Source organism: Coregonus lavaretus (assembly GCF_964263955.1).
Source record: "Coregonus lavaretus genome assembly, contig: HAP1_SCAFFOLD_1212, whole genome shotgun sequence".
Taxonomy (NCBI): domain Eukaryota; kingdom Metazoa; phylum Chordata; class Actinopteri; order Salmoniformes; family Salmonidae; genus Coregonus; species Coregonus lavaretus.
Genome location: NW_028166555.1, coordinates 121,501 through 147,296, shown reverse-complemented (window position 1 = coordinate 147,296; position 25,796 = coordinate 121,501). Strand labels below are relative to the sequence as shown.

Below are 25,796 nucleotides of genomic sequence, written 5' to 3'. Positions count from 1 at the left end.
AGCAGGTTACACTGTGTCTTGTCCCTCAACAGCAGGTTACACTGTGTCTTGTCCCTCAACAGCAGGTTACACTGTGTCCCTCAACAGTAGGTTACACTGTGTCTTGTCCCTCAACAGTAGGTTAAACTGTGTCCCCTCTTCTCTTGTTAAGGATATATTGACTCCTGTTAGAACTGCTGGAGATACAAACACAGGAAGCAGCCTTCTGACCACTTCCGGTTACTGTTTGTTTTGGCGTCCGAGTTCTAGGACACGCTGGACTCATGACAGATTCACCACTTTAAACATCAGGAAAGAAAAGCATTGGAATTCTATAGAATGTTGAAGTTCTATTCCCTTTTCTGGTTCAGAACGTGTTTTCTGTGAAGAAGAAGAAGAAGACTTGTCCAGTCTTACCGTGTCAGCTCCTCCTGCAGCTGGGTGTGGTCAGGAGGGAAGAACTTCACCACAAACCGAAGGATGGTGTTCTTAGGGCCTGTGGGGAGAGAGAGAAGAGAGAGAGCATCATCTTACAACTACTGTAGGTAAAAAGGGTTAACCTCATAGTAATATATTCCACTAGTACTATAAAGGGTGGTCCTCTCAGTACTATAAAGGGTGGTCCTCTCAGTACTATAAAGGGTGGTCCTCTCAGTACTATAAAGGGTGGTCCTCTCAGTACTATAAAGGGTGGTCCTCTCAGTACTATAAAGGGTGGTCCTCTCAGTACTATAAAGGGTGGTCCTCTCAGTACTATAAAGGGTGGTCCTCTCAGTACTATAAAGGGTGGTCCTCTCAGTACTATAAAGGGTGGTCCTCTCAGTACTATATTCCACTAGTACTATAAAGGGTGGTCCTCTCAGTACTATAAAGGGTGGTCCTCTCAGTACTATAAAGGGTGGTCCTCTCAGTACTATAAAGGGTGGTCCTCTCAGTACTATAAAGGGTGGTCCTCTCAGTACTATAAAGGGTGGTCCTCTCAGTACTATAAAGGGTGGTCCTCTCAGTACTATAAAGGGTGGTCCTCTCAGTACTATAAAGGGTGGTCCTCTCAGTCCTATAAAGGGTGGTCCTCTCAGTACTATAAAGGGTGGTCCTCTCAGTACTATATTCCACTAGTACTATAAAGGGTGGTCCTCTCAGTACTATAAAGGGTGGTCCTCTCAGTACTATAAAGGGTGGTCCTCTCAGTACTATAAAGGGTGGTCCTCTCAGTACTATAAAGGGTGGTCCTCTCAGTACTATAAAGGGTGGTCCTCTCAGTACTATAAAGGGTGGTCCTCTCAGTACTATAAAGGGTGGTCCTCTCAGTCCTATAAAGGGTGGTCCTCTCAGTACTATAAAGGGTGGTCCTCTCAGTACTATAAAGGGTGGTCCTCTCAGTACTATATTCCACTAGTACTATAAAGGGTGGTCCTCTCAGTACTATAAAGGGTGGTCCTCTCAGTACTATATTCCACTAGTACTATAAAGGGTGGTCCTCTCAGTCCTATAAAGGGTGGTCCTCTCAGTACTATATTCCACTAGTACTATAAAGGGTGGTCCTCTCAGTACTATAAAGGGTGGTCCTCTCAGTACTATAAAGGGTGGTCCTCTCAGTACTATAAAGGGTGGTCCTCTCAGTACTATAAAGGGTGGTCCTCTCAGTACTATAAAGGGTGGTCCTCTCAGTACTATAAAGGGTGGTCCTCTCAGTACTATAAAGGGTGGTCCTCTCAGTACTATAAAGGGTGGTCCTCTCAGTACTATAAAGGGTGGTCCTCTCAGTACTATAAAGGGTGGTCCTCTCAGCACTATAAAGGGTGGTCCTCTCAGCACTATAAAGGGTGGTCCTCTCAGTACTATAAAGGGTGGTCCTCTCAGTACTATAAAGGGTGGTCCTCTCAGTCCTATAAAGGGTGGTCCTCTCAGTACTATAAAGGGTGGTCCTCTCAGTACTATAAAGGGTGGTCCTCTCAGTACTATAAAGGGTGGTCCTCTCAGTACTATAAAGGGTGGTCCTCTCAGTACTATAAAGGGTGGTCCTCTCAGTACTATAAAGGGTGGTCCTCTCAGCACTATAAAGGGTGGTCCTCTCAGCACTATAAAGGGTGGTCCTCAGTACTATAAAGGGTGGTCCTCTCAGTACTATAAAGGGTGGTCCTCTCAGTACTATAAAGGGTGGTCCTCTCAGTACTATAAAGGGTGGTCCTCTCAGTACTATAAAGGGTGGTACTATAAAGGGTGGTCCTCTCAGTACTATAAAGGGTGGTCCTCTCAGTACTATAAAGGGTGGTCCTCTCAGTACTATAAAGGGTGGTCCTCTCAGTACTATAAAGGGTGGTCCTCTCAGTACTATAAAGGGTGGTCCTCTCAGTACTATAAAGGGTGGTCCTCTCAGTACTATAAAGGGTGGTCCTCTCAGTACTATAAAGGGTGGTCCTCTGTACTATAAAGGGTGGTCCTCTCAGTACTATAAAGGGTGGTCCTCTCAGTACTATAAAGGGTGGTCCTCTCAGTACTATAAAGGGTGGTCCTCTCAGTCCTATAAAGGGTGGTCCTCTCAGTACTATAAAGGGTGGTCCTCTCAGTCCTATAAAGGGTTAACCTCATAGTACTATATTCCACTAGTACTATAAAGGGTGGTCCTCTCAGTACTATAAAGGGTGGTCCTCTCAGTACTATAAAGGGTGGTCCTCTCAGTACTATAAAGGGTGGTCCTCTCAGTACTATAAAGGGTTAACCTCATAGTACTATATTCCACTAGTACTATAAAGGGTGGTCCTCTCAGTACTATAAAGGGTGGTCCTCTCAGTACTATAAAGGGTGGTCCTCTCAGTACTATAAAGGGTGGTCCTCTCAGTACTATAAAGGGTGGTCCTCTCAGTACTATAAAGGGTGGTCCTCTCAGTACTATAAAGGGTGGTCCTCTCAGTCCTATAAAGGGTGGTCCTCTCAGTCCTATAAAGGGTGGTCCTCTCAGTACTATAAAGGGTGGTCCTCTCAGTACTATAAAGGGTGGTCCTCTCAGTACTATAAAGGGTGGTCCTCTCAGTACTATAAAGGGTGGTCCTCTCAGTCCTATAAAGGGTGGTCCTCTCAGTACTATAAAGGGTGGTCCTCTCAGTCCTATAAAGGGTTAACCTCATAGTACTATATTCCACTAGTACTATAAAGGGTGGTCCTCTCAGTACTATAAAGGGTGGTCCTCTCAGTACTATAAAGGGTGGTCCTCTCAGTACTATAAAGGGTGGTCCTCTCAGTACTATAAAGGGTTAACCTCATAGTACTATATTCCACTAGTACTATAAAGGGTGGTCCTCTCAGTACTATAAAGGGTGGTCCTCTCAGTACTATAAAGGGTGGTCCTCTCAGTACTATAAAGGGTGGTCCTCTCAGTACTATAAAGGGTGGTCCTCTCAGTACTATAAAGGGTGGTCCTCTCAGTACTATAAAGGGTGGTCCTCTCAGTACTATAAAGGGTGGTCCTCTGTACTATAAAGGGTGGTCCTCTCAGTACTATAAAGGGTGGTCCTCTCAGTACTATAAAGGGTGGTCCTCTCAGTACTATAAAGGGTGGTCCTCTCAGTACTATAAAGGGTGGTCCTCTCAGTACTATATTCCACTAGTACTATAAAGGGTGGTCCTCTCAGTACTATATTCCACTAGTACTATAAAGGGTGGTCCTCTCAGTACTATAAAGGGTGGTCCTCTCAGTACTATAAAGGGTGGTCCTCTCAGTACTATATTCCACTAGTACTATAAAGGGTGGTCCTCTCAGTACTATAAAGGGTGGTCCTCTCAGTACTATAAAGGGTGGTCCTCTCAGTACTATAAAGGGTGGTCCTCTCAGTACTATAAAGGGTGGTCCTCTCAGTACTATAAAGGGTGGTCCTCTCAGTACTATAAAGGGTGGTCCTCTCAGTACTATAAAGGGTGGTCCTCTCAGTACTATAAAGGGTGGTCCTCTCAGTACTATAAAGGGTGGTCCTCTCAGTACTATAAAGGGTGGTCCTCTCAGTACTATAAAGGGTGGTCCTCAGTACTATAAAGGGTGGTCCTCTCAGTACTCACGTTTGATCTGTTTCAGGGTGGGCTTCAGCAGGTCTAACCACACCTACAAGAACAGACAAACAACAATACGCTTTAGAACTACTTTATTAACACTTCAGAAACCTTTAGAAACAGAACCACAGAATAGCAGAACTAGAGCCTGCCTCTAACACAGCTGAGACCGGATGGCTCTTCGTGGGTGGGTGTGTGTGTGTGTGTGTGTGTGTGTGTGTGTGTGTGTGTGTGTGTGTGTGTGTGTGTGTGTGGTGTGTGTGTGTGTGTGGCTCCATTCCAACAGTCTTAGGTTTTAGGGAGGGAACACCACATGATGAAACACAGGCATGCACAGCCAGCTCCATACAGCCTGGGGTTAAAGGGGTTAAAGCAGCCAGCTCCATACAGCCTGGGGTTAAAGGGGTTAAAGCAGCCAGCTCCATACAGCCTGGGGTTAAAGGGGTTAAAGCAGCCAGCTCCATACAGCCTGGGGTTAAAGGGGTTAAAGCAGCCAGCTCCATACAGCCTGGGGTTAAAGGGGTTAAAGCAGCCAGCTCCATACAGCCTGGGGTTAAAGGGGTTAAAGCAGCCAGCTCCATACAGCCTGGGGTTAAAGGGGTTAAAGCAGCCACCTCCATACAGCCTGGGGTTAAAGGGGTTAAAGCAGCCACCTCCATACAGCCTGGGGTTAAAGGGGTTAAAGCAGCCAGCTCCATACAGCCTGGGGTTAAAGGGGTTAAAGCAGCCACCTCCATACAGCCTGGGGTTAAAGGGGTTAAAGCAGCCAGCTCCATACAGCCTGGGGTTAAAGGGGTTAAAGCAGCCACCTCCATACAGCCTGGGGTTAAAGGGGTTAAAGCAGCCACCTCCATACAGCCTGGGGTTAAAGGGGTTAAAGCAGCCAGCTCCATACAGCCTGGGGTTAAAGGGGTTAAAGCAGCCACCTCCATACAGCCTGGGGTTAAAGGGGTTAAAGCAGCCACCTCCATACAGCCTGGGGTTAAAGGGGTTAAAGCAGCCAGCTCCATACAGCCTGGGGTTAAAGGGGTTAAAGCAGCCAGCTCCATACAGCCTGGGGTTAAAGGGGTTAAAGCAGCCAGCTCCATACAGCCTGGGGTTAAAGGGGTTAAAGCAGCCACCTCCATACAGCCTGGGGTTAAAGGGGTTAAAGCAGCCACCTCCATACAGCCTGGGGTTAAAGGGGTTAAAGCAGCCACCTCCATACAGCCTGGGGTTAAAGGGGTTAAAGCAGCCAGCTCCATACAGCCTGGGGTTAAAGGGGTTAAAGCAGCCAGCTCCATACAGCCTGGGGTTAAAGGGGTTAAAGCAGCCACCTCCATACAGCCTGGGGTTAAAGCAGCCAGCTCCATACAGCCTGGGGTTAAAGCAGCCAGCTCCATACAGCCTGGGGTTAAAGGGGTTAAAGCAGCCAGCTCCATACAGCCTGGGGTTAAAGGGGTTAAAGCAGCCAGCTCCATACAGCCTGGGGTTAAAGGGGTTAAAGCAGCCAGCTCCATACAGCCTGGGGTTAAAGGGGTTAAAGCAGCCAGCTCCATACAGCCTGGGGTTAAAGGGGTTAAAGCAGCCAGCTCCATACAGCCTGGGGTTAAAGGGGTTAAAGCAGCCAGCTCCATACAGCCTGGGGTTAAAGGGGTTAAAGCAGCCAGCTCCATACAGCCTGGGGTTAAAGGGGTTAAAGCAGCCACCTCCATACAGCCTGGGGTTAAAGGGGTTAAAGCAGCCACCTCCATACAGCCTGGGGTTAAAGGGGTTAAAGCAGCCAGCTCCATACAGCCTGGGGTTAAAGGGGTTAAAGCAGCCAGCTCCATACAGCCTGGGGTTAAAGGGGTTAAAGCAGCCAGCTCCATACAGCCTGGGGTTAAAGGGGTTAAAGCAGCCACCTCCATACAGCCTGGGGTTAAAGGGGTTAAAGCAGCCAGCTCCATACAGCCTGGGGTTAAAGGGGTTAAAGCAGCCACCTCCATACAGCCTGGGGTTAAAGGGGTTAAAGCAGCCAGCTCCATACAGCCAGGGGTTAAAGGGGTTAAAGCAGCCAGCTCCATACAGCCTGGGGTTAAAGGGGTTAAAGCAGCCAGCTCCATACAGCCTGGGGTTAAAGCAGCCAGCTCCATACAGCCTGGGGTTAAAGGGGTTAAAGCAGCCACCTCCATACAGCCTGGGGTTAACGCAGCCAGCTCCATACAGCCTGGGGTTAAAGCAGCCAGCTCCATACAGCCTGGGGTTAAAGGGGTTAAAGCAGCCAGCTCCATACAGCCTGGGGTTAAAGGGGTTAAAGCAGCCACCTCCATACAGCCTGGGGTTAAAGGGGTTAAAGCAGCCACCTCCATACAGCCTGGGGTTAAAGGGGTTAAAGCAGCCACCTCCATACAGCCTGGGGTTAAAGGGGTTAAAGCAGCCAGCTCCATACAGCCTGGGGTTAAAGGGGTTAAAGCAGCCAGCTCCATACAGCCTGGGGTTAAAGGGGTTAAAGCAGCCACCTCCATACAGCCTGGGGTTAAAGGGGTTAAAGCAGCCACCTCCATACAGCCTGGGGTTAAAGGGGTTAAAGCAGCCACCTCCATACAGCCTGGGGTTAAAGGGGTTAAAGCAGCCACCTCCATACAGCCTGGGGTTAAAGGGGTTAAAGCAGCCACCTCCATACAGCCTGGGGTTAAAGGGGTTAAAGCAGCCAGCTCCATACAGCCTGGGGTTAAAGGGGTTAAAGCAGCCAGCTCCATACAGCCTGGGGTTAAAGGGGTTAAAGCAGCCAGCTCCATACAGCCTGGGGTTAAAGGGGTTAAAGCAGCCACCTCCATACAGCCTGGGGTTAAAGGGGTTAAAGCAGCCAGCTCCATACAGCCTGGGGTTAAAGGGGTTAAAGCAGCCAGCTCCATACAGCCTGGGGTTAAAGGGGTTAAAGCAGCCAGCTCCATACAGCCTGGGGTTAAAGGGGTTAAAGCAGCCAGCTCCATACAGCCTGGGGTTAAAGGGGTTAAAGCAGCCACCTCCATACAGCCTGGGGTTAAAGGGGTTAAAGCAGCCAGCTCCATACAGCCTGGGGTTAAAGGGGTTAAAGCAGCCAGCTCCATACAGCCTGGGGTTAAAGGGGTTAAAGCAGCCAGCTCCATACAGCCTGGGGTTAAAGGGGTTAAAGCAGCCAGCTCCATACAGCCTGGGGTTAAAGGGGTTAAAGCAGCCACCTCCATACAGCCTGGGGTTAAAGGGGTTAAAGCAGCCACCTCCATACAGCCTGGGGTTAAAGGGGTTAAAGCAGCCACCTCCATACAGCCTGGGGTTAAAGGGGTTAAAGCAGCCAGCTCCATACAGCCTGGGGTTAAAGGGGTTAAAGCAGCCACCTCCATACAGCCTGGGGTTAAAGGGGTTAAAGCAGCCACCTCCATACAGCCTGGGGTTAAAGGGGTTAAAGCAGCCACCTCCATACAGCCCGGGGTTAAAGGGGTTAAAGCAGCCAGCTCCATACAGCCTGGGGTTAAAGGGGTTAAAGCAGCCAGCTCCATACAGCCTGGGGTTAAAGGGGTTAAAGCAGCCAGCTCCATACAGCCTGGGGTTAAAGGGGTTAAAGCAGCCAGCTCCATACAGCCTGGGGTTAAAGGGGTTAAAGCAGCCAGCTCCATACAGCCTGGGGTTAAAGGGGTTAAAGCAGCCAGCTCCATACAGCCTGGGGTTAAAGGGGTTAAAGCAGCCACCTCCATACAGCCTGGAGTTAAAGGGGTTAAAGCAGCCAGCTCCATACAGCCTGGGGTTAAAGGGGTTAAAGCAGCCAGCTCCATACAGCCTGGGGTTAAAGGGGTTAAAGCAGCCACCTCCATACAGCCTGGGGTTAAAGGGGTTAAAGCAGCCAGCTCCATACAGCCTGGGGTTAAAGGGGTTAAAGCAGCCAGCTCCATACAGCCTGGGGTTAAAGGGGTTAAAGCAGCCAGCTCCATACAGCCTGGGGTTAAAGGGGTTAAAGCAGCCAGCTCCATACAGCCTGGGGTTAAAGGGGTTAAAGCAGCCAGCTCCATACAGCCTGGGGTTAAAGGGGTTAAAGCAGCCAGCTCCATACAGCCTGGGGTTAAAGGGGTTAAAGCAGCCACCTCCATACAGCCTGGAGTTAAAGGGGTTAAAGCAGCCAGCTCCATACAGCCTGGGGTTAAAGGGGTTAAAGCAGCCACCTCCATACAGCCAGTCTTCATCTAGCCCATTATCAAGTCACCAGTAGCACTGTCCAGGGGTCAGTAACTAACTAACCATAACCCTAACTCACTGTCCAGGGGTCAGTATTGGGCAACATTCATGACTCAGAACATTGCAGATATAAAAGCGTGGCATTAGGCTCTGGTCTAAAGTAGTGCACTAAAGAGAGAATGGGGTTCCATTTGGGACGTATCCTAGTTATAAAGAACACAGTGCTGCCGTCTGACCATCATCCTCCTGGGGTTAATTAGTTAGTTATAAAGAACACAGTGCTGCTGTCTCACCATCATCCTCCTGGGGTTAATTAGTTAGTTATAAAGAACACAGTGCTGCCGTCTCACCATCATCCTCCTGGGGTTAATTAGTTAGTTATAAAGAACACAGTGCTGCCGTCTGACCATCATCCTCCTGGGGTTAATTAGTTAGTTATAAAGAACACAGTGCTGCCGTCTCACCATCATCCTCCTGGGGTTAATTAGTTAGTTATAAAGAACACAGTGCTGCCGTCTGACCATCATCCTCCTGGGGTTAATTAGTTAGTTATAAAGAACACAGTGCTGCCGTCTCACCATCATCCTCCTGGGGTTAATTAGTTAGTTATAAAGAACACAGTGCTGCCGTCTGACCATCATCCTCCTGGGGTTAATTAGTTAGTTATAAAGAACACAGTGCTGCCGTCTGACCATCATCCTCCTGGGGTTAATTAGTTAGTTATAAAGAACACAGTGCTGCTGTCTCACCATCATCCTCCTGGGGTTAATTAGTTAGTTATAAAGAACACAGTGCTGCCGTCTGACCATCATCCTCCTGGGGTTAATTAGTTAGTTATAAAGAACACAGTGCTGCCGTCTGACCATCATCCTCCTGGGGTTAATTAGTTAGTTATAAAGAACACAGTGCTGCCGTCTCACCATCATCCTCCTGGGGTTAATTAGTTAGTTATAAAGAACACAGTGCTGCCGTCTGACCATCATCCTCCTGGGGTTAATTAGTTAGTTATAAAGAACACAGTGCTGCTGTCTCACCATCATCCTCCTGGGGTTAATTAGTTAGTTATAAAGAACACAGTGCTGCCGTCTCACCATCATCCTCCTGGGGTTAATTAGTTAGTTATAAAGAACACAGTGCTGCCGTCTGACCATCATCCTCCTGGGGTTAATTAGTTAGTTATAAAGAACACAGTGCTGCCGTCTCACCATCATCCTCCTGGGGTTAATTAGTTAGTTATAAAGAACACAGTGCTGCCGTCTGACCATCATCCTCCTGGGGTTAATTAGTTAGTTATAAAGAACACAGTGCTGCCGTCTCACCATCATCCTCCTGGGGTTAATTAGTTAGTTATAAAGAACACAGTGCTGCTGTCTGACCATCATCCTCCTGGGGTTAATTAGTTAGTTATAAAGAACACAGTGCTGCCGTCTGACCATCATCCTCCTGGGGTTAATTAGTTAGTTATAAAGAACACAGTGCTGCTGTCTGACCATCATCCTCCTGGGGTTAATTAGTTAGTTATAAAGAACACAGTGCTGCCGTCTGACCATCATCCTCCTGGGGTTAATTAGTTAGTTATAAAGAACACAGTGCTGCCGTCTGACCATCATCCTCCTGGGGTTAATTAGTTAGTTATAAAGAACACAGTGCTGCTGTCTCACCATCATCCTCCTGGGGTTAATTAGTTAGTTATAAAGAACACAGTGCTGCCGTCTGACCATCATCCTCCTGGGGTTAATTAGTTAGTTATAAAGAACACAGTGCTGCCGTCTGACCATCATCCTCCTGGGGTTAATTAGTTAGTTATAAAGAACACAGTGCTGCCGTCTCACCATCATCCTCCTGGGGTTAATTAGTTAGTTATAAAGAACACAGTGCTGCCGTCTGACCATCATCCTCCTGGGGTTAATTAGTTAGTTATAAAGAACACAGTGCTGCCGTCTCACCATCATCCTCCTGGGGTTAATTAGTTAGTTATAAAGAACACAGTGCTGCTGTCTGACCATCATCCTCCTGGGGTTAATTAGTTAGTTATAAAGAACACAGTGCTGCCGTCTCACCATCATCCTCCTGGGGTTAATTAGTTAGTTATAAAGAACACAGTGCTGCTGTCTCACCATCATCCTCCTGGGGTTAATTAGTTAGTTATAAAGAACACAGTGCTGCCGTCTGACCATCATCCTCCTGGGGTTAATTAGTTAGTTATAAAGAACACAGTGCTGCTGTCTCACCATCATCCTCCTGGGGTTAATTAGTTAGTTATAAAGAACACAGTGCTGCTGTCTCACCATCATCCTCCTGGGGTTAATTAGTTAGTTATAAAGAACACAGTGCTGCCGTCTGACCATCATCCTCCTGGGGTTAATTAGTTAGTTATAAAGAACACAGTGCTGCCGTCTGACCATCATCCTCCTGGGGTTAATTAGTTAGTTATAAAGAACACAGTGCTGCTGTCTGACCATCATCCTCCTGGGGTTAATTAGTTAGTTATAAAGAACACAGTGCTGCTGTCTCACCATCATCCTCCTGGGGTTAATTAGTTAGTTATAAAGAACACAGTGCTGCTGTCTCACCATCATCCTCCTGGGGTTAATTAGTTAGTTATAAAGAACACAGTGCTGCCGTCTGACCATCATCCTCCTGGGGTTAATTAGTTAGTTATAAAGAACACAGTGCTGCCGTCTGACCATCATCCTCCTGGGGTTAATTAGTTAGTTATAAAGAACACAGTGCTGCCGTCTGACCATCATCCTCCTGGGGTTAATTAGTTAGTTATAAAGAACACAGTGCTGCCGTCTGACCATCATCCTCCTGGGGTTAATTAGTTAGTTATAAAGAACACAGTGCTGCCGTCTCACCATCATCCTCCTGGGGTTAATTAGTTAGTTATAAAGAACACAGTGCTGCCGTCTCACCATCATCCTCCTGGGGTTAATTAGTTAGTTATAAAGAACACAGTGCTGCTGTCTCACCATCATCCTCCTGGGGTTAATTAGTTAGTTATAAAGAACACAGTGCTGCCGTCTGACCATCATCCTCCTGGGGTTAATTAGTTAGTTATAAAGAACACAGTGCTGCCGTCTGACCATCATCCTCCTGGGGTTAATTAGTTAGTTATAAAGAACACAGTGCTGCTGTCTCACCATCATCCTCCTGGGGTTAATTAGTTAGTTATAAAGAACACAGTGCTGCTGTCTGACCATCATCCTCCTGGGGTTAATTAGTTAGTTATAAAGAACACAGTGCTGCCGTCTCACCATCATCCTCCTGGGGTTAATTAGTTAGTTATAAAGAACACAGTGCTGCTGTCTGACCATCATCCTCCTGGGGTTAATTAGTTAGTTATAAAGAACACAGTGCTGCCGTCTGACCATCATCCTCCTGGGGTTAATTAGTTAGTTATAAAGAACACAGTGCTGCCGTCTGACCATCATCCTCCTGGGGTTAATTAGTTAGTTATAAAGAACACAGTGCTGCCGTCTCACCATCATCCTCCTGGGGTTAATTAGTTAGTTATAAAGAACACAGTGCTGCCGTCTCACCATCATCCTCCTGGGGTTAATTAGTTAGTTATAAAGAACACAGTGCTGCCGTCTGACCATCATCCTCCTGGGGTTAATTAGTTAGTTATAAAGAACACAGTGCTGCCGTCTCACCATCATCCTCCTGGGGTTAATTAGTTAGTTATAAAGAACACAGTGCTGCTGTCTGACCATCATCCTCCTGGGGTTAATTAGTTAGTTATAAAGAACACAGTGCTGCTGTCTCACCATCATCCTCCTGGGGTTAATTAGTTAGTTATAAAGAACACAGTGCTGCCGTCTGACCATCATCCTCCTGGGGTTAATTAGTTAGTTATAAAGAACACAGTGCTGCTGTCTGACCATCATCCTCCTGGGGTTAATTAGTTAGTTATAAAGAACACAGTGCTGCCGTCTGACCATCATCCTCCTGGGGTTAATTAGTTAGTTATAAAGAACACAGTGCTGCCGTCTGACCATCATCCTCCTGGGGTTAATTAGTTAGTTATAAAGAACACAGTGCTGCCGTCTGACCATCATCCTCCTGGGGTTAATTAGTTAGTTATAAAGAACACAGTGCTGCTGTCTCACCATCATCCTCCTGGGGTTCTGGTACTGTAGCCCAAAGTAGTCTCCTTCAGACAGGTTCAGATGGACACACACCAGGTCAAACAGAGCCTTGGCCGGGGCACGTTGCTGTGGAGAGACAGAATAGAACAGAAAACATCAGGTTACAGACAGAACAGACACCAGGTTACAGACAGAACAGACACCAGGTTACAGACAGAACAGACACCAGGTTACAGACAGAACAGACACCAGGTTACAGACAGAACAGACACCAGGTTACAGACACCAGGTTACAGACAGAACAGACACCAGGTTACAGACAGAACAGACACCAGGTTACAGACAGAACAGACACCAGGTTACAGACAGAACAGACACCAGGTTACAGACAGAACAGACACCAGGTTACAGACAGAACAGACACCAGGTTACAGACAGAACAGACACCAGGTTACAGACAGAACAGACACCAGGTTACAGACAGAACAGACACCAGGTTACAGACAGAACAGACACCAGGTTACAGACAGAACAGACACCAGGTTACAGACAGAACAGACACCAGGTTACAGACAGAACAGACACCAGGTTACAGACAGAACAGACATCAGGTTACAGACAGAACAGACACCAGGTTACAGACAGAACAGACATCAGGTTACAGACAGAACAGACGCCAGGTCAAACAGGGCCTGTGGCTATGGCTCCATCCAATGAATATAGAGCTGAAGGCAGGTTAAGTTCCAATGTCCACACTAGCCTCCACCTAGAGACCACCATCCAATACACATAGAGCTGAAGGCAGGTTCAGTTCCAATGTCCACACTAGCCTCCACCTAGAGACCACCATCCAATAAATATAGAGCCAATCACAGTGCTGTGAGAGAAAACAACCTCTCTCTAATTGGCTGTTCCTTCTCCTCAGCTGGAGTTAATAGATGGTAGAGCCACAGTCAACAGCTTCTATCCAGGCTGTAGAAGTTAGTGTGTTGTTAGCAGAGCTACAGTCAACAGCTTCTATCCAGGCTGTAGAAGTTAGTGTGTTGTTAGCAGAGCCACAGTCAACAGCTTCTATCCAGGCTGTAGAAGTTAGTGTGTTGTTAGCAGAGCTACAGTCTACAGCTTCTATCCAGGCTGTAGAAGTTAGTGTGTTGTTAGCAGAGCTACAGTCTACAGCTTCTATCCAGGCTGTAGAAGTTAGTGTGTTGTTAGCAGAGCCACAATCTACAGCTTCTATCCAGGCTGTAGAAGTTAGTGTGTTGTTAGCAGAGCTACAGTCTACAGCTTCTATCCAGGCTGTAGAAGTTAGTGTGTTGTTAGCAGAGCTACAGTCTACAGGTTCTATCCAGGATGTGGTAGTTAGTGTGTTGTTAGCAGAGCCACAGTCAACAGCTTCTATCCAGGATGTAGAAGTTAGTGTGTTGTTAGCAGAGCTACAGTCAACAGCTTCTATCCAGGCTGTAGAAGTTAGTGTGTTGTTAGCAGAGCTACAGTCTACAGCTTCTATCCAGGCTGTAGAAGTTAGTGTGTTGTTAGCAGAGCTACAGTCTACAGCTTCTATCCAGGCTGTAGAAGTTAGTGTGTTGTTAGCAGAGCCACAGTCAACAGCTTCTATCCAGGCTGTAGAAGTTAGTGTGTTGTTAGCAGAGCTACAGTCTACAGCTTCAATCCAGGCTGTAGAAGTTAGTGTGTTGTTAGCAGAGCTACAGTCTACAGCTTCTATCCAGGATGTAGAAGTTAGTGTGTTGTTAGCAGAGCCACAATCTACAGCTTCTATCCAGGCTGTAGAAGTTAGTGTGTTGTTAGCAGAGCTACAGTCTACAGCTTCTATCCAGGCTGTAGAAGTTAGTGTGTTGTTAGCAGAGCCACAGTCTACAGCTTCTATCCAGGATGTAGAAGTTAGTGTGTTGTTAGTAGAGCTACAGTCTACAGCTTCTATCCAGGCTGTAGAAGTTAGTGTGTTGTTAGCAGAGCCACAGTCAACAGCTTCTATCCAGGATGTAGAAGTTAGTGTGTTGTTAGCAGAGCCACAGTCAACAGCTTCTATCCAGGCTGTAGAAGTTAGTGTGTTGTTAGCAGAGCTACAGTCTACAGCTTCTATCCAGGATGTGGTAGTTAGTGTGTTGTTAGCAGAGCTACAGTCTACAGCTTCTATCCAGGCTGTAGAAGTTAGTGTGTTGTTAGCAGAGCTACAGTCTACAGCTTCTATCCAGGCTGTAGAAGTTAGTGTGTTGTTAGCAGAGCTACAGTCAACAGCTTCTATTCAGGATGTAGAAGTTAGTGTGTTGTTAGCAGAGCCACAGTCAACAGCTTCTATCCAGGCTGTAGAAGTTAGTGTGTTGTTAGCAGAGCCACAGTCAACAGCTTCTATCCAGGCTGTAGAAGTTAGTGTGTTGTTAGCAGAGCCACAGTCAACAGCTTCTATCCAGGCTGTAGAAGTTAGTGTGTTGTTAGCAGAGCTACAGTCAACAGCTTCTATCCAGGCTGTAGAAGTTAGTGTGTTGTTAGCAGAGCTACAGTCAACAGCTTCTATCCAGGATGTAGAAGTTAGTGTGTTGTTAGCAGAGCTACAGTCTACAGCTTCTATCCAGGATGTAGAAGTTAGTGTGTTGTTAGCAGAGCTACAGTCAACAGCTTCAATCCAGGCTGTAGAAGTTAGTGTGTTGTTAGCAGAGCTACAGTCAACAGCTTCTATCCAGGCTGTAGAAGTTAGTGTGTTGTTAGCAGAGCTACAGTCTACAGCTTCTATCCAGGCTGTAGAAGTTAGTGTGTTGTTAGCAGAGCTACAGTCAACAGCTTCTATCCAGGCTGTAGAAGTTAGTGTGTTGTTAGCAGAGCTACAGTCTACAGCTTCTATCCAGGCTGTAGAAGTTAGTGTGTTGTTAGCAGAGCTACAGTCTACAGCTTCTATCCAGGCTGTAGAAGTTAGTGTGTTGTTAGCAGAGCTACAGTCAACAGCTTCTATCCAGGCTGTGGTAGTTAGTGTGTTGTTAGCAGAGCCACAGTCAACAGCTTCTATCCAGGCTGTAGAAGTTAGTGTGTTGTTAGCAGAGCCACAGTCTACAGCTTCTATCCAGGCTGTAGAAGTTAGTGTGTTGTTAGCAGAGCTACAGTCTACAGCTTCTATCCAGGCTGTAGAAGTTAGTGTGTTGTTAGCAGAGCCACAGTCAACAGCTTCTATCCAGGCTGTAGAAGTTAGTGTGTTGTTAGCAGAGCCACAGTCTACAGCTTCTATCCAGGATGTAGAAGTTAGTGTGTTGTTAGCAGAGCTACAGTCTACAGCTTCTATCCAGGCTGTAGAAGTTAGTGTGTTGTTAGCAGAGCTACAGTCAACAGCAGGGTTCTTCATTTCCAGTCCTGGAGGATGATTCATCTGTTAATAGAGCATCAAACTCTCACCTTCTCCTCGCTCTCTGTCAGCAACAGAGACCTCAGTTTGTCCCAGATACAGCAGCTGCCACGAGGCCCTGACTGTTCCCCGATGTCCTGAATGAACCCAGATACAGAAGCTGCCACAAGGCCCTGACTGTTCCCCGTTGTCCTGAATGAACCCAGATACAGAAGCTGCCACGAGGCCCTGACTGTTCCCCGTTGTCCTGAATGAACCCAGATACAGAAGCTGCCACGAGGCCCTGACTGTTCCCCGTTGTCCTGAATGAACCCAGATACAGAAGCTGCCACGAGGCCCTGACTGTTCCCCGTTGTCCTGAATGAACCCAGATACAGAAGCTGCCATGAGGCCCTGACTGTTCCCCGTTGTCCTGAATGAACCCAGATACAGAAGCTGCCACGAGGCCCTGACTGTTCCCCGTTGTCCTGAATGAACCCAGATACAGAAGCTGCCATGAGGCCCTGACTGTTCCCCGTTGTCCTGAATGAACCCAGATACAGAAGCTGCCATGAGGCCCTGACTGTTCCCCGTTGTCCTGAATGAACCCAGATACAGAAGCTGCCACGAGGCCCTGACTGTTCCCCGTTGTCCTGAATGAACCCAGATACAGAAGCTGCCATGAGGCCCTGACTGTTCCCCGTTGTCCTGAATGAACCCAGATACAGAAGCTGCCATGAGGCCCTGACTGTTCCCCGTTGTCCTGAATGAACCCAGATACAGAAGCTGCCACGAGGCCCTGACTGTTCCCCGTTGTCCTGAATGAACCCAGATACAGAAGCTGCCATGAGGCCCTGACTGTTCCCCGTTGTCCTGAATGAACCCAGATACAGAAGCTGCCATGAGGCCCTGACTGTTCCCCGTTGTCCTGAATGAACCCAGATACAGAAGCTGCCATGAGGCCCTGACTGTTCCCCGTTGTCCTGAATGAACCCAGATACAGAAGCTGCCACTAGGCCCTGACTGTTCCCCGTTGTCCTGAATGAACCCAGATACAGAAGCTGCCACGAGGCCCTGACTGTTCCCCGTTGTCCTGAATGAACCCAGATACAGAAGCTGCCATGAGGCCCTGACTGTTCCCCGTTGTCCTGAATGAACCCAGATACAGAAGCTGCCACGAGGCCCTGACTGTTCCCCGTTGTCCTGAATGAACCCAGATACAGAAGCTGCCACTAGGCCCTGACTGTTCCCCGTTGTCCTGAATGAACCCAGATACAGAAGCTGCCATGAGGCCCTGACTGTTCCCCGTTGTCCTGAATGAACCCAGATACAGAAGCTGCCATGAGGCCCTGACTGTTCCCCGTTGTCCTGAATGAACCCAGATACAGAAGCTGCCAAGAGGCCCTGACTGTTCCCCGTTGTCCTGAATGAACCCAGATACAGAAGCTGCCACGAGGCCCTGACTGTTCCCCGTTGTCCTGAATGAACCCAGATACAGAAGCTGCCACTAGGCCCTGACTGTTCCCCGTTGTCCTGAATGAACCCAGATACAGAAGCTGCCATGAGGCCCTGACTGTTCCTCGTTGTCCTGAATGAACCCAGATACAGAAGCTGCCACGAGGCCCTGACTGTTCCCCGTTGTCCTGAATGAACCCAGATACAGAAGCTGCCATAAGGCCCTGACTGTTCCCCGTTGTCTTGAATGAACCCAGATACAGAAGCTGCCATGAGGCCCTGACAGTTCCCCGTTGAACCCAGAAGTAAAAAGGAGAGGCGTGGAGAGGCCTAAGCAGCACCAGACCTCCAGACCCTACACATACCAACATTACAGCAGCACCAGACCTCCAGACCTCCAGACCCTACACATACCAACATTACAGCAGCACCAGACCTCCAGACCTCCAGACCCTACACATACCAACATTACAGCAGCACCAGACCTCCAGACCTCCAGACCTCCAGACCCTACACATACCAACATTACAGCAGCACCAGACCTCCAGACCCTACACATACCAACATTACAGCAGCACCAGACCTCCAGACCTCCAGACCCTACACATACCAACATTACAGCAGCACCGGGACCTCCAGACCTCCAGACCCTACACATACCAACATTACAGCAGCACCAGACCTCCAGACCTCCAGACCCTACACATACCAACATTACAGCAGCACCAGACTTCCAGACCTCCAGACCCTACACATACCAACATTACAGCAGCACCAGACCTCCAGACCTCCAGACCTCCAGACCCTACACATACCAACATTACAGCAGCACCAGACCTCCAGACCCTACACATACCAACATTACAGCAGCACCAGACCTCCAGACCTCCAGACCTCCAGACCCTACACATACCAACATTACAGCAGCACCAGACCTCCAGACCCTACACATACCAACATTACAGCAGCACCAGACCTCCAGACCCTACACATACCAACATTACAGCAGCACCAGTCCTCCAGACCTCCAGACCCTACACATACCAACATTACAGCAGCACCAGTCCTCCAGACCTCCAGACCTCCAGACCCTACACATACCAACATTACAGCAGCACCAGACCTCCAGACCCTACACATACCAACATTACAGCAGCACCAGACCTCCAGACCTCCAGACCCTACACATACCAACATTACAGCAGCACCGGGACCTCCAGACCCTACACATACCAACATTACAGCAGCACCATACCTCCAGACCTCCAGACCCTACACATACCAACATTACAGCAGCACCAGACCTCCAGACCTCCAGACCCTACACATACCAACATTACAGCAGCACCAGACCTCCAGACCCTACACATACCAACATTACAGCAGCACCAGACCTCCAGACCTCCAGACCCTACACATACCAACATTACAGCAGCACCAGACCTCCAGACCTCCAGACCTCCAGACCCTACACATACCAACATTACAGCAGCACCAGACCTCCAGACCTCCAGACCTCCAGACCCTACACATACCAACATTACAGCAGCACCATACCTCCAGACCTCCAGACCTCCAGACCCTACACATACCAACATTACAGCAGCACCATACCTCCAGACCCTACACATACCAACATTACAGCAGCACCATACCTCCAGACCCTACACATACCAACATTACAGCAGCACCAGTCCTCCAGACCTCCAGACCCTACACATACCAACATTACAGCAGCACCAGACCTCCAGACCTCCAGACCCTACACATACCAACATTACAGCAGCACCAGACCTCCAGACCTCCAGACCTCCAGACCCTACACATACCAACATTACAGCAGCACCAGACCTCCAGACCCTACACATACCAACATTACAGCAGCACCAGACCTCCAGACCTCCAGACCCTACACATACCAACATTACAGCAGCACCAGTCCTCCAGACCTCCAGACTTCCAGACCCTACACATACCAACATTACAGCAGCACCAGTCCTCCAGACCTCCAGACCTCCAGACCCTACACATACCAACATTACAGCAGCACCAGACCTCCAGACCTCCAGACCCTACACATACCAACATTACAGCAGCACCAGACCTCCAGACCCTACACATACCAACATTACAGCAGCACCAGACCTCCAGACCCTACACATACCAACATTACAGCAGCACCGGGACCTCCAGACCCTACACATACCAACATTACAGCAGCACCATACCTCCAGACCTCCAGACCCTACACATACCAACATTACAGCTCCACGAGGTGAGATCTTGTATGGAGCCCCAGGCCGAGGGAGATTGACAGTTATTTTGTGTTTCTTCCATTTGCGAATAATCGCACCAACTGTTGTCACCTTCTCACCAAGCTGCTTGGCGATGGTCTTGTAGCCCATTCCAGCCTTGTGTAGGTCTACAATATTGTCCCTGACATCCTTGGAGAGCTCTTTGGTCTTGGCCATGGTGGAGAGTTTGGAATCTGATTGATTGATTGCTTCTGTGGACAGGTGTCTTTTATACAGGTAACAAGCTGAGATTAGGAGCACTCCCTTTAAGAGTGTGCTCCTAATCTCAGCTCGTTACCTGTATAAAAGACACCTGGGAGCCAGAAATATTTCTGATTGAGAGGGAGTCAAATACTTATTTCCCTCATTAAAATGCAAATCAATTTGTAACATTTTTGACATGCGTTTTTCTGGATTTTTCTGTTGTTATTCTGTCTCTCACTGTTCAAATAAACCTACCATTAAAATGATAGACTGATCATGTCTTTGTCAGTGGGCAAACGTACAAAATCAGCAGGGGATCAAATACTTTTTTCCCCTCACTGTACACCCACCTAGTACCGGGTCGGACCCTCCTTTGCCTCGAGAACAGCCTGAAATTGTTGGGGCATGGAAACGTTGCTCAATTGGCATCAAGGGACCTAACGTATGCGAGGAAAATATTTCCCACATCATTACACCAACGCCACCAGCCTGTACCGTTGACAGAGATACATGACTACAATGTACATCTGTATAGCAAGCCACGGCCACATGACTCACTGTCTGTAGGGGTGGTGTACCTAATAATCTGGCCACTCAGTGTATATTATAGAACGTGACTCACTGTCTGTAGGGGTGGTGTTCCTAATAATCTGGCCACTCAGTGTATATTATAGAACATGACTGTCTGTCTGTAGGGGTGGTGTACCTAATAATCTGGCCACTCAGTGTATATTATAGAACATGACTCACTGTCTGTAGGGGTGGTGTTCCTAATAATCTGGCCACTCAGTGTATATTATAGAACGTGACTCACTGTCTGTAGGGGTGGTGTACCTAATAATCTGGCCACTCAGTGTATATTATAGAACGTGACTCACTGTCTGTAGGGGTGGTGTACCTAATAATCTGGCCACTCAGTGTATATTATAGAACGTGACTCACTGTCTGTAGGGGTGGTGTACCTAATAATAATATCATAGAACATGGTTCCAACATCCATCCATCCACCAGTACATTAATCAGCACCGCTCCCACAACAGGCAATGGAAAAATAGTTAATCTTGGACCTAATAGGACTCAGCCAAGAGAATGGGAAGGATCTAACCTCCAGTGTTAAAGCATTGGTGCCAGAGCTAATAGGACTCAGCCAAGAGAATGGGAAGGATATATCCTCCAGTGTTAAAGCATTGGTGCCAGAGCTAATAGGACTCAGCCAAGAGAATGGGAAGGATATATCCTCCAGTGTTAAAGCATTGGTGCCAGAGCTAATAGGACTCAGCCAAGAGAATGGGAAGGATATATCCTCCAGTGTTAAAGCATTGGTGCCAGAGCTAATAGGACTCAGCCAAGAGAATGGGAAGGATCTAACCTCCAGTGTTAAAGCATTGGTGCCAGAGCTAATAGGACTCAGCCAAGAGAATGGGAAGGATCTATCCTCCAGTGTTAAAGCATTGGTGCCAGATCCTGGGAACTACAGACATCGTCCAAAGCATTGGTTCCTGTACTCACTGATACGTGGAAGACCTCCGTGACGTCGTCCAGCAGCTGTACCCGGATAGAGACCTGTCGTCCTGGGGCCGTGGTTCGGGGCTGCTGGCCTGGTTCCAGGGTAGACACCCCAAAACTCTCTGGGGCCCCCAGCCTCTGGGCCGCCAGCGCGCTGTCCACCGGATCCACCATGGTGCCTCAGATCAGTTCCTCAGACAGCAGAGTCAGCCTCTCTACTACACTCACACACCTGAGGACAGACAGGGAGACACGTCCAGGATCCACTCTGAAAACAAGGACACATATCTGAACAGGGAGGCTCAGAGACTGACCTCCAGAAATGTATTGTGGGGGTATCTTAAGAACAGCGATTCTCAACTGGTGGGTCGTGACCCAAATTTGGGTCGCAGGAGGTTTTGAAATGGGTCATGGGTGATTTATTTATTTATTTGTATTAATAATTTGAAATGAAAATAATACTCCAGTCTGAATTTAACTTAAACCAGGTAGAAAGTGTGTAGAAATGATAATGAATTTACATTTTTTTTATAATTTAATCTCTGAACAATATTTCTTCAATCCCAGTATTTTCCATATTGAGCTATTAGCAGCTATTTCGGTTGATTTTGTCTCAAACCAGGGAGTTTATTAACATTCTTCATCAAGAATATTGGCTAAATGTTATTATTGGCAATGAAAGAGGTGGGAATGTTGTTCCCTTGTCATATAATTGCTACATTTAATATCAATATAGCGTTAAAAATAGTTTTCCAGATTGTATTTCGCCGATTCTTTTTCGCGATGCAAATATTGGGTTGCGACTGAGACAACCTGGTTCAATTTGGGTCCTGTGGCAAAAACCAGTTGAGAACCACCGATTTAGAGGACAGAGTATTGTTTTCGATACTAACAAGCTAGACATGTTGTTTTGTCCATCTAATTCTCTTGCTGCAGCTTTTTTAGTTCCAGTATTTCCATTGATGTTTCAGCAGGCAAGCAGCCCTCCCAGCCGGAGTGGACAGAGACGGTGAACAGAGAGCCAGCCGGAGTGGACAGAGACGGGGAACAGAGAGCCAGCCGGAGTGGACAGAGACGGGGAACAGAGAGCCAGCCGGAGTGGACAGAGACGGGGAACAGAGAGCCAGCCGGAGTGGACAGAGACGGGGAACAGAGAGCCAGCCGGAGTGGACAGAGACGGGGAACAGAGAGTCAGCCGGAGTGGACAGAGACGGTGAACAGAGAGCCAGCCGGAGTGGACAGAGACGGGGAACAGAGAGCCAGCCGGAGTGGACAGAGACGGGGAACAGAGAGCCAGCCGGAGTGGACAGAGACGGGGAACAGAGAGCCAGCCGGAGTGGACAGAGACGGGGAACAGAGAGCCAGCCGGAGTGGACAGAGACGGGGAACAGAGAGCCAGCCGGAGTGGACAGAGACGGGGAACAGAGAGCCAGCCGGAGTGGACAGAGACGGTGAACAGAGAGCCAGCCGGAGTGGACAGAGACGGGGAACAGAGAGCCAGCCGGAGTGGACAGAGACGGGGAACAGAGAGCCAGCCGGAGTGGACAGAGACGGGGAACAGAGAGCCAGCCGGAGTGGACAGAGACGGGGAACAGAGAGCCAGCCGGAGTGGACAGAGACGGGGAACAGAGAGCCAGCCGGAGTGGACAGAGACGGTGAACAGAGAGCCAGCCGGAGTGGACAGAGACGGTGAACAGAGAGCCAGCCGGAGTGGACAGAGACGGTGAACAGAGAGCCAGCCGGAGCAGCAAGGACATACAGAACAGACACAGGTTGCCATGGGAATAGAAGTATTCAGCCCAAAAAAGGACAGATAATTACAGTGTGAACCAGGCCAGATCCTGTCTGCCTGTAACAGTGTGAACCAGGCCAGATCCTGTCTGCCTGTAACAGTGTGAACCAGGCCAGATCCTGTCTGCCTGTAACAGTGTGAACCAGGCCAGATCCTGTCTGCCTGTAACAGTGTGAACCAGGCCAGATCCTGTCTGCCTGTAACAGTGTGAACCAGGCCAGATACAGTACTTCCCTGTCTAAACCAGGCCAGATACAGTTCTTCTCTGCCTAAACCAGGCCAGATACGGTACTTCTCTGTGTAAACCAGGCCAGATAAAGTACTTCCCTGTCTAAACCAGGCCAGAAGCAGTACTTCCCTGTCTAAACCAGGCCAGAAGCAGTACTTCCCTGTCTAAACCAGGCCAGAAGCAGTACTTCTCTGTGTAAACCAGGCCAGATAAAGTACTTCCCTGTCTAAACCAGGCCAGATACAGTACTTCCCTGTCTAAACCAGGCCAGATACAGTACTTCCCTGTCTAAACCAGGCCAGATACAGTACTTCCCTGTCTAAACCAGGCCAGATACAGTTCTTCTCTGCCTAAACCAGGCCAGATACGGTACTTCCCTGTCTAAACCAGGCCAGATACAGTTCTTCTCTGCCTAAACCAGGCCAGATACAGTACTTCCCTGCCTAAACACGGCCAAATACAGTACTTCCCTGCCTAAACCAGGCCAGATACAGTTCTTCTCTGCCTAAACCAGGCCAGATAAAGTACTTCCCTGTCTAAACCAGGCCAGATACAGTACTTCCCTGTCTAAACCAGGCCAGATACAGTACTTCCCTGTCTAAACCAGGCCAGATACAGTACTTCCCTGTCTAAACCAGGCCAGATACAGTACTTCCCTGTCTAAACCAGGCCAGATACAGTACATCTCTGTCTAAACCAGGCCAGATACAGTACTTCCCTGTCTAAACCAGGCCAGAAGCAGTACTTCCCTGTCTAAACCAGGCCAGATGCAGTACTTCTCTGTCTAAACCAGGCCAGAAGCAGTACTTCCCTGTCTAAACCAGGCCAGAAGCAGTACTTCTCTGTCTAAATCATGCCAGATACAGTACTTCCCTGTCTAAACCAGGCCAGATACAGTACTTCCCTGCCTAAACCAGGCCAAATCCAGTACTTCCCTGCCTAAACCAGGCCAGATACAGTACTTCCCTGTCTAAACCAGGCCAGATACAGTTCTTCTCTGCCTAAACCAGGCCAGATAAAGTACTTCCCTGTCTAAACCAGGCCAGATACAGTACTTCCCTGTCTAAACCAGGCCAGATACAGTACTTCCCTGTCTAAACCAGGCCAGATACAGTACTTCCCTGTCTAAACCAGGCCAGATACAGTACTTCCCTGTCTAAACCAGGCCAGAAGCAGTACTTCCCTGTCTAAACCAGGCCAGATGCAGTACTTCTCTGTCTAAACCAGGCCAGAAGCAGTACTTCCCTGTCTAAACCAGGCCAGAAGCAGTACTTCTCTGTCTAAACCAGGCCAGATACAGTACTTCCCTGTCTAAACCAGGCCAGATACAGTACTTCCCTGTCTAAACCAGGCCAGATACAGTACTTCCCTGTCTAAACCAGGCCAGATGCAGTACTTCTCTGTCTAAACCAGGCCAGAAGCAGTACTTCCCTGTCTAAACCAGGCCAGAAGCAGTACTTCTCTGTCTAAATCATGCCAGATACAGTACTTCCCTGTCTAAACCAGGCCAGATACAGTACTTCCCTGTCTAAACCAGGCCAGATACAGTACTTCCCTGTCTAAACCAGGCCAGATACAGTACTTCCCTGTCTAAACCAGGCCAGATACAGTACTTCCCTGTCTAAACCAGGCCAGATACAGTACTTCCCTGTCTAAACCAGGCCAGATACAGTACTTCCCTGTCTAAACCAGGCCAGATACAGTACTTCCCTGTCTAAACCAGGCCAGAAGCAGTACTTCCCTGTCTAAACCAGGCCAGATGCAGTACTTCTCTGTCTAAACCAGGCCAGAAGCAGTACTTCCCTGTCTAAACCAGGCCAGAAGCAGTACTTCTCTGTCTAAACCAGGCCAGATGCAGTACTTCCCTGTCTAAACCAGGCCAGAAGCAGTACTTCCCTGTCTAAACCAGGCCAGATGCAGTACTTCTCTGTCTAAACCAGGCCAGAAGCAGTACTTCCCTGTCTAAACCAGGCCAGAAGCAGTACTTCTCTGTCTAAATCATGCCAGATACAGTACTTCCCTGTCTAAACCAGGCCAGATACAGTACTTCCCTGTCTAAACCAGGCCAGATACAGTACTTCCCTGTCTAAACCAGGCCAGATACAGTACTTCCCTGTCTAAACCAGGCCAGATACAGTACTTCCCTGTCTAAACCAGGCCAGAAGCAGTACTTCTCTGTGTAAACCAGGCCAGATAAAGTACTTCCCTGTCTAAACCAGGCCAGATACAGTACTTCCCTGTCTAAACCAGGCCAGATACAGTACTTCCCTGTCTAAATCAGACCAGATACAGTACTTCCCTGTCTAAACCAGGCCAGATACAGTTCTTCTCTGCCTAAACCAGGCCAGATACGGTACTCCCCTGTCTAAACCAGGCCAGATGTAGTGCTTCTCTTTCTGAATCAGAGACCACTTCATCTGAGGGAGTGAACCGCATCGGTGGTCAGTGACCTAACAGCTAACACAGTAAAATTTCAGCCAGCTTGCAGGTTAGTCACTAGACTCTACCATGACGTTGACACAAGTCTAAAAAAAAAATGGTATTTTATAATAATAATAATATGCCATTTAGCAGACGCTTTTATCCAAAGCGACTTACAGTCATGCGTGCATAATTTTTTTTTTGGGGTGTATGGGTGGTCCCGGGGATCGAACCCACTACCTTGGCGTTACAAGCGCGGTGCTCTACCAGCTGAGCTACAGAG

At 48.3% G+C, this 25,796-nt stretch overlaps 1 protein-coding gene across 1 annotated transcript; it reads right to left on the bottom strand.

Annotated features, from left to right (window-relative positions):
• Positions 1-396: 396 nt before the first annotated feature.
• LOC311114556 (FERM, ARHGEF and pleckstrin domain-containing protein 1-like) lies at positions 397-21,260 on the bottom strand (the record flags this gene model as incomplete). The annotated part of the gene is made up of 4 exons (XM_084189797.1): positions 21,075-21,260; positions 12,306-12,410; positions 4,033-4,075; positions 397-475 (listed from the first exon to the last, which is right to left on the bottom strand). Coding segments are annotated over exons 1-4 (398 nt in total), but the record flags the coding sequence as incomplete, so codon positions are not given.
• Positions 21,261-25,796: the final 4,536 nt, after the last annotated feature.